This window comes from Tasmannia lanceolata, unplaced genomic scaffold, assembly GCF_043159265.1.
Source record: "Tasmannia lanceolata isolate RefF3 unplaced genomic scaffold, GAP_Taslan_0.1 ptg000037l, whole genome shotgun sequence".
NCBI classification, from domain to species: domain Eukaryota; kingdom Viridiplantae; phylum Streptophyta; class Magnoliopsida; order Canellales; family Winteraceae; genus Tasmannia; species Tasmannia lanceolata.
This window is the reverse complement of record NW_027518714.1, coordinates 62,026,029-62,034,744: the sequence shown is the minus strand read 5'-3', so window position 1 is coordinate 62,034,744 and position 8,716 is coordinate 62,026,029. Positions and strand designations below refer to the sequence as shown.

General features: G+C 39.4%; 1 protein-coding gene across 3 annotated transcripts; it reads left to right on the top strand.

The window, feature by feature from the left end:
- Nucleotides 1-1,738: 1,738 nt before the first annotated feature.
- Nucleotides 1,739-8,200, top strand: LOC143860891 (uncharacterized). 3 transcript variants are annotated; one of them, XR_013239830.1, is made up of 4 exons: nucleotides 1,739-1,903; nucleotides 5,146-5,509; nucleotides 5,623-7,549; nucleotides 7,978-8,200. XR_013239830.1 is itself a non-coding variant. In XM_077371737.1 (3 exons), exons 2-3 carry the CDS (start codon nucleotides 5,163-5,165, stop codon nucleotides 7,490-7,492), a joined length of 2,217 nt encoding a protein of 738 aa, XP_077227852.1. In that variant the 5' UTR covers nucleotides 1,739-1,903; nucleotides 5,146-5,162; the 3' UTR covers nucleotides 7,493-7,707. The 3 variants fall into 3 exon arrangements, 1 of the variants encoding a protein (XP_077227852.1); XR_013239831.1 differs by having other exon boundaries at nucleotides 5,623-7,612; XM_077371737.1 differs by lacking the exon at nucleotides 7,978-8,200 and having other exon boundaries at nucleotides 5,623-7,707.
- Nucleotides 8,201-8,716: the final 516 nt, after the last annotated feature.

Sequence of the window (8,716 nt, the reverse complement as noted above, 5' to 3'; positions counted from 1 at the left end):
CTACGGGTAGGTTGGGTCAATCCGTGGGTAACCCGCAATTTTTTGCCAAAGAGTATTTATTTATTTTTATTTTTTTGGGTGAATAAGAAAATTATAGCAACAAAAATAGAAGAAGAGACTTAGAAAAAATGCATGCCTGGAGTACCCCCATTGCAAATGAGCGACTGTCCCTTTTATACTAGGTTGCATTTCCTCTTATTCTAGACCGTCCATTTCTCTTTTTCTTTGATCTCACAATTCGTATGGATTGCTTCTCAATAAAGTAAAACAAAATGCCTGGAGTACCCTACAAAAGAGAGAAATTCCGAAAGCTGCGCTTTGCTGCAAGTTAGGAAATGCAGCTGGTATCTACTCGAACCAAAAAAAGAAAGAAAAAACGAAATGCTGGTACCCGCGGGTTCACCCAATCCAACCCACATTTTAGCGGGTTGGGTGACCCGCAGGTCAATTTTGATGGGTCACTCAAATGCCAACCCATACCCGCAAATTTGCGGGTTGGTTGGGTCAACCCACTGGCATGGGTAGGGGTGCAACTTGGGCGGGCTCAACCCAAACCGGAGGGTTCAACCCGGGAAAAAAGTCAGGTTGGGTGGAGTTCGGTCGGGTTTAGGTTGAGGGCTTGGGCAACCCGACCTGAGTGAACCTGACATTTTTAATAATTTTTAAGCTAAAAATCTCGGGTTGGGTCGGGTTGAACCTTGTCGGGTTGGAACTCGGGTCTAGGGGTGTCAACAGATCCACTTCGGGTCGGATCCACCTATGTCACAGTCACGATCCATTCAAATTCTTTATAGGTCGGGTCGAAGTCGGATTGTTCTTCGGATCCATTCAAATTCTTTATCACGATCCATTTTAATTCGGACCGTCCATCGGAGTGTCCTATTATGTCCCACTAAGCTAAGTAAACAATTAATCTTTTAAAAAAGAGATAGATTGGCAGTCCACTATTAGCGTGTCTCTATGCATTTTCTTCAACTAAATTAAAAATTTATCTATGTTTAATCTATGTGTATAATAATGCTTGTAAACAATAAAGCCAATCAAAATTACATACACAAATATAATGTATAACTATTATCAAAGAATATGATGCATAAAGAACAAAACCCCTCTCTCTTTTCCTTTGTGAAAGTATGAAATGAAACAATTGAAATGAGTGAAATCGCATTCCCATCCGATTTATTAAGTGATAAGATAGGTTTTGACCAAAATACCCTTCATAGAATGGTTAGCATTAATAAAATTTGGAGGTATTTTTGTAAACCATTTCGGGTCGTGACTATCCAATGGGCATCTGTGGCTTGCCCATACACAATCCAAAAATTTTCGGATCCCAGATTTGATGATCCGAAATATGCCTATGGATCCTATTCATATGTTTGATTCCATTCATGAATATTAGGATTCGGACGATCCATCGGACCGGCTGGATCCATTGACACCCCTACTCGGGTCGGTCGGGTTGACCAAATGGTTGCTCGGGTCGGGTTGGGTTGGCCTCAACCCGACCCGAGTTGCACCCCTAGGCATGGGTAGATTTTGCCAGATCTATTTGTTGGGCTACAATGAAAATAGGTGGTCCTAAAAATCATTTCCATTGGATGATCCTAACCCTCCGATTGGCAATGATTTTGTGGCACGGCGTATTTACTTTGTAGCGCAACAAATGAATGGTTTGGATCAAAAGTGGGACGTACAGTACATTTTGAAATATGTGGCCCAATTCGTGTGAAGAGTGCGCAAGAAAAGTCAGGACAAGTGTAGCCCCGCCAAACCAGGGCCAGAGGGGAGTAAGCCCTAACTTGTCTCCCATTTTTAGCTCGACCTTCTCTCTTTCTCTAGTCTCTCTCCGTCCAATTGCTCTTCCCCGCGAAGTGGATTTCGGCTAGGGTTTTCCACCCAGGTTCTTTTCTAACATATTTATATCAGAGGAATTCTAAACCCCTAATCTTTGTGAAATGTTATGTTTTCTTGTATGTAATTTTAGGGTTTCGTTTTCTGTTTCCCCCAATCGTGTAATGCCTGGAACAATTCGTTCGATTGCTCTTTATTAGGGTTTTGACTCTTGATTTTCTGTTGTCGATCTGATTTTGTTCGACCTGCGACGTTGTGGATTTCTTTTTACAGATTTGTCGCTTGCTTTGTGTAGGTTATTGGATTTTTATTTGTTTATTTATCTGATGATTAGATGAGTCCTTGATCTGATTCTATTGGTATGTCGGTTTCATTTTTATCTGATTTTGGTGCAAATTTCTCGATTATAAGATGTTTCCTTGTCTTATGGCTATTGATTATTAATTTGATCTTCTCTGTAAAATTTGCAGCTGTTTTTAACTTAGCATGTCGGTTATTTAGTGCTGAAACTTTGTGATCTTAGATGAAATATTTTATATTGCCATATTCTTTGTTGTCTTGGTAATTTGTAACATTGAGAACAATTTATTGTTGTAGATAGTTGGTTCGAGTAAAGAGCATTGTTTTGTCTATGCCATGTTAAAAAATGGATGTGAATTCTCTAAGTACTTGCAAAGCTTTATTGGACATCCGTGATGGGGTTATGTTGCATCCATATTGGACTTTGAATATTGTTGTTTATAAGTTGACCATTAATGTGGAGAAGCAGATCAACCAACGATCTCTTGGAGTATCAACGAACCTGGTATGGCGAAAAGTCGATTGTCGGGAGGATATGAACAGGCTAGGATTTCTGAATGCCAATACATCCTGTAAGAGAAGCAGTACGCTTGTCAGAACAAGTCTGACATGATCAAAGGCTAGGTTCTAGTTGATCTATTGCATCTGCAACAAAGTCGTGAAGTGCTCCAACTGCTTGGGCTCCTTTCACATAGGTTCTAAATGTCCGAACAAAAAGCCCATCAATCTGGCCGAACATGTTGATGAGGGAGATGAATGGAGTAGCACCCATGTTACATGGATTCTTCTAAAGGGGCGAAGAATCCTTGTCGGACACATCTTGGATTCCAACACTCCAGGATTCTCTGAGAAACTTCTAGATCTCTTTCATCTTTTTTTTCCGCATCCACCAACACAAGTTTACAATTACATCATGTTTTGAGTTTTGCCCATCCTACTAGTAAGTTTCGCAAGTAGAAATAAAATATTATGTTTACTTAACCAATTAAAATTTTCAATATATTTTTCTTGTTATATCCATATTATTATATAAGAAAACAAAATTGAAAAATTGATTAAAATATTTTGGCAAATCCACAAATTGTTCTTTTTGAGGCCTGCGGAATCCGACACTCGATAGTCGATACCCATGTCAGATTCCGACACTTGTGTCCGTACTAATGCAACATAGAGTAGCACCAATCTATGATGACGACTGTGAGGATGAACAAGGTGAGGTCACTTGGAGAAACTGTAGGGACTAGGGAAGCTTCGGTGATCGGTCTTAGTATGAACACGTCGCGAGTAGAGAAACATCTTCTATAGTAGATATACCGTCCTCACGAAGATCTGCAATTTGATTATTGACAATGAGAGTTGTGAGAAAGTGGCTTCACAAGAGGTGGTCGACCAGCTAAAGTTATAGACTGAATGACCTCCAATTTCTTACAAGCTTGCATGGTTCCAAAGTGAAATGAGTTAATGGTCAATCATTGTTGTTCGGTTTAATTTTCTTTTGGAAAATCATATAATGATACCCTAAAGTGTGTTGTTATTCGATGGATACTTGCTATCTTCTATGGGTAGGCCTTGACAGTATGATTACAAGGCTATCTATGATGGGTGCAAAATTACCTACGTGTTTTGGGAAGGTGGTGTGAAGGTAATTTGGGACAATCAAAATTGGAGGGTACTTATATGCTGGATGTGAAGGAGCAGAATGATGAGGATTCTGTTCCACCAATACTTGAATCAAATTCAACCAAGTGGAATCTTTTTTAAGAATGGTTGGGGTATTTTATATGGTTAGAAAGAAGTAAGGAGGAGAATTGCTTTTTTTTCTTCGATTGAGTCGTAATGACAAACTTGGATTCAAGGTTGACAACTTCATAACTATGCTTGATCGATACAACCTTGCGACATTAGCAACTTATCACAAAACATAGAAGTCACATGGATTCAATAAAGGCGATCTTATATGGATAAATCTTAGTAGTGAGAGGGTCCGGGGAGAAAACATGTTAAACTTGCATATAGTGCATATGAGCCATTCCACATATCGAAGAAGATCAACGACAGCACATACTAGATTGAGCTATGTGGGTTTCAACTACTCTCAACGCGGCTGGTTTGTAGATGTATCATGGCTGGTCAGATGACAAAAGTCTAGACTCGAGGATGTCTTTTCAAACCCTGGAAAATGATGGTGAAAGATATGGCAACAATCATGGCCAACCCTAAGAATGGTCAAAATGTAAGGTAGTTGGGTCAATTCTGTTATTCTATTAGTAGATTAGTGGAGCTGTGTTTTCTTAAGTTTATGTTGCAATAGTGAATGGTTTAGAATAGAAGCTTAGAAGATTTAGGATATTTAGTAATTAGTAGGGGCTGTTTTGTTTTTTAGTATAAAAAGGAGACGTCAAGGGAGGTTTTGATAACATCGCTTTGTGCTGCATGGCTTTTCAAAATAAAAAGGGAGCCTTTTCATCATCGCTTTATGCACACTTACTTATCAGCAAATGCAAAGGCCGACGAGCTATCAAAAGCCGGAGTGGAGAACCGTCTTATGGAAGAATTTCAATCCACTCTCGCTCTGGTCCCCTAGGTGGTGTTATTGGGAGGTGCTGTATCTTTTTCTGTCCATCATTTGAACTTCATGTAGTGGCGGGGGACAACTTGTCCCCTTCATCCAATTGTATGGCTCCTCATAATCAATAAAGTCTTTTTTCAAAAAAAAATGAAGGTTTTGATAACTTTTGATATTCTGAATTGAAAGGTCATGTAAAAGAAAGTTTGGTTTTCAATTTTCCGACTTACCCTTATTGTTATTGCTTAATTGATCTTTTGTTGAACTTTTCTTTCTCCTCCGCACTGCTGATAAATTGTGTTGAAATTTCAGATCAGATACTGATTTGCACTTTTTTTTTGTGTAGACTAAATAAGAAATGGTTTTAGGCTTTATTGCTCATGCTTTCTAGTTTTCATTAATTCTCTTTGAATGTTTGAATATAGCTACCTGCTTCCTCATCATGGCAAGGGGGAAAACTGTCGCTATTTGTCAATTTGGTGGCGAGTTTATATCAACTAGTGATGGGACTATGACATATACCGGTGGAGAAGCACATGCAATAGAGGTTGATCACAACATGCGGTTCGATGATTTTAAGTCAGAAGTTGCTGAGATGTGTCAATATGACATGTGTGCCTTATCCATGAAATACTTTCTTCCGCACAACAAACGTACTCTTATCACTGTATCTAATGACAAGGACCTACAACGCATGGTTGATTTCCATGAGGATTCCGTAACAGTAGATGTTTACGTCTTAGCAGGAGAGATTGTTGCTCACAATGTCTCGAACGTTGTTGACAACAGGTATTTGCCCTAGGTTCCTCTCTAGTTTTTATTCGTGAATATTAATTTACCATTCAGAAAAAAATATATTAATTTGCAGAAAATAATGCAGTATGTTATGTGTGCACTTGCAGGGCAAGCAGGACTACAAGTAGGACAACAGTGGTCGACTCCGTACCTTTAAAAAAGGAAAAAGCATTAGTTGCCTCAATGACTCCTCTTCTGTCCATTGGTGATCCAATGGATGATGTCAGCCCACACAGATTGAACAGTCCCTGGGAAAACGGTATCACCGGTCTAGGCCAAGAATTTAAGAGCGTCCGGGACTTTCGTGAAGCACTATGCAAGTATGCCCTTGCAAAAGGTTTTGTGTACAAATTTTCTAGTAATGACAGTAATCGTGTAACCGCTAAATGCAAAGGTGAGGGTTGTCCATGGCGGATACATGCTTCGAAGTTGCCAACTGTCCAGAAGTTTATGGTTAAAACAATGAATGATGTACATACATGTGGAGGGGAAACTGTCAAGAAACGTCAGCCTCATATTAAGCAGCAATGGATCGCAGATCTTGTAAAAGACAAGTTACGGGATAACCCAGATTGTACGCCAAAGGAAATTACAACCAATCTCTATCAAGATTATGGAGTCAATTTGACCTACCAACAAGCATGGCGCGGGAAGGAGCTTGCCAAGGAACAACTTCAGGGTTCACAATTAGAGGCGTATAGTCAATTGCCTTGGTTGTGTGAGAGGATAATGGAGACAAATCCAGGTAGTCTTGCCACATTAACCACAACAGATGAGTCAAGGTTTCATCGTCTTTTTGTTTCATTTCACGCTTCGCAACATGGTTTCAATCATGGCTGCCGCCCTCTCCTCCTCCTCAACAAGATATCTTTGAATAAATGTCCGGGGATATTGTTTGCCGCAAATGCGGTGGATGGAGATGATGGTATTTTTCCAGTTGCCTTCGCCGTAGTAGAGGCCGAGACTTCTGATAGTTGGAATTGGTTTCTGGTTCAGTTGAAATCTGTAGTATCAATTGCTTGCCCCATAACATTTGTGTCTAATAAACATAATGGTATGAGTGAGGCCGTGCCACGGGTATTTGAAGGGAGTTATCATGGGCACTGTCTACATTACCTTATGGAGGACTTTAAGAAGGATTTAATGGGGTCACACCTGATGGTTAATGAGTTTAAATGTGCAGCTTATGCATGCACAGCTGCCGATTTTAACTCATGTATTGATAGAATAAAAAACATTTCACAAGATGCTGCCGCGTGGGTCTTGGCTAGTAAGCCCAATGAATGGTCGAACGCTTTTTTCAGGGGTTCCCGGTATGACCATCTGTCTTCAAACATTGTGGATTTGTTCAATAATTGGATGTTGGAGGAAAATGAATTATCAGTAGTGGAGATGGTTCACATGATACGGCGTAAGATGATGGAGATGATTTATACACGCCGTGAGGCTTCAAACATGTGGTCGACAACATTAACTCCTTCCATGGAGCAAAAACTACAGAAAGAAATCTTCAACTCACATTCACTTAATGTTTTTTTCTCGTCAGATAGTGTGTTTGAGGTTCGGGATAGCAATTCAGCTAACATTGTCAACATTGAAACTTGGGAATGCACATGCCGGCGATGGCAGATTACTGGTTTGCCATGCATGCATTCTGTTGCGGTCTTCAACCGCACTGGTAGAAATGCATATGATTATTGCTCCAAATACTTTACAGTTGATTGCTACCGTTTAACATATTCAGAGTCAATAAACCCAATGCCAGATTTAGTAGACACGCCCTTAAATGGGGAGAAGCCCCTAAATGGAGATTCCACACCCATCACTGTCGTATATCCTCCTCGCACCCGTCGTCCTCCGGGCCGACCGAAGAGCAAAAAAATTGAACAACAGGAGATGGAGAAACGGGCAAGGCCAATCCGTTGCAGCAAGTGCAAAAAATTCGGGCACAATAAGATCACGTGCAAAGAACAATGAAAGCTGACAGTTTAAATTGTTTCTTACATGATGTGCTTTTGTATTCAAGGGCCTGAGGTATGAAACAAATATGAAGAGTCTTGTTGTGCCAGTTGTTGACAGTAGTTCTCAAGTTTGAATGTAATTAGTAATGCCTTAAACCATATTGGTTAATTATTTTGTTTATGATGCTCCTCTGTCACTTTATGGTATTTTTAAAGAGTTTCTTCGATGCATTTTCTCTTATTGAAGTATATAATGAGTAACAGACAGTTATTTTAGAGGAATGCCAAACTCACAGGAGCCCTTGCAAAAAAGGGGTAGAAGGGCTCTCCTATTGGTTAATATCCATTTATGACAGTTAAGATTGTAATTTTTGGTGACGTCATAAATGGAAATTGACCGATGGGAGAGCCCTTCTACCCCTTTTTTGCAAGGGCTCCTGTGAGTTTGGCATGCCTCATTATTATTTTTTGCTCAAACTAAGCAGAGATTTTTCTATGCAGGATGCTGTTCTGTTAGCCCCATAAATCGGTGTTGCAAGTGTGAGGTCCAATGTTGGTATATTTTAGTTTTATTCTGTTAATTACATCCTCCTTTCCTTCAAATTATCCTTAACCATCTATCTCCTGATATGTACTATTCATTTTTTTTATCTATCTTGATGTATATACTGTTCATTTTTTTTGTAAGTTTATCTCTATGTCTATCTAGCAGGGTTTTTTTCAAGCTTTCCTCCTATTACATAAATCAAGTGTAAAATTGCCACTTGTTTACCATTTCAAAGGGGGAAAAAAGAAAGATTGCCACTTGCTTCTTAACTGAAAACAGATTGAAATGTGAGTGATTCCATTCATTTGGTTCATTGGTTTTTCATTGATGACTATATTGACCAAAGAAAATGATTCATTTTACTCAACATGCAGAGGGATTTGCTAGGTTTCGCGAAATGCTTTATGCGATGGTCCCTAGCAAATCCCTTCAGCAGATTATTGTTGTTTATTAAGCTGAAAGAATCGCGAGCTTCTACATTTTCTTAACACTCAGGAATTAGATGCTAACTAATTCTATCTGATTATTTCTAATGAATATTTAGTCCATGTATTTTCTGTCTGCTAGTTCTCATCTGTGGCTTTTTGCCACTTTTTTTTGGGGCTAGCCCATGTTTTTGAGGAAAGCTTTTGGGTATCATGTGAAGTTTAAGGAGTTGGTGACACCCTTGAGGCATGTTTGGCAACACTGAAA

Bases quoted from the DNA above. Each gene is read 5' to 3' on its own strand.
- LOC143860891 (XM_077371737.1), top strand. From the start codon at position 5,163: ATGGCAAGGGGGAAAACTGTCGCTATTTGTCAATTTGGTGGCGAGTTT. The intron at 5,510-5,622 runs GTATTTGCCCTA...GTGCACTTGCAG, and splicing joins TCGAACGTTGTTGACAACAG to GGCAAGCAGGACTACAAGTA.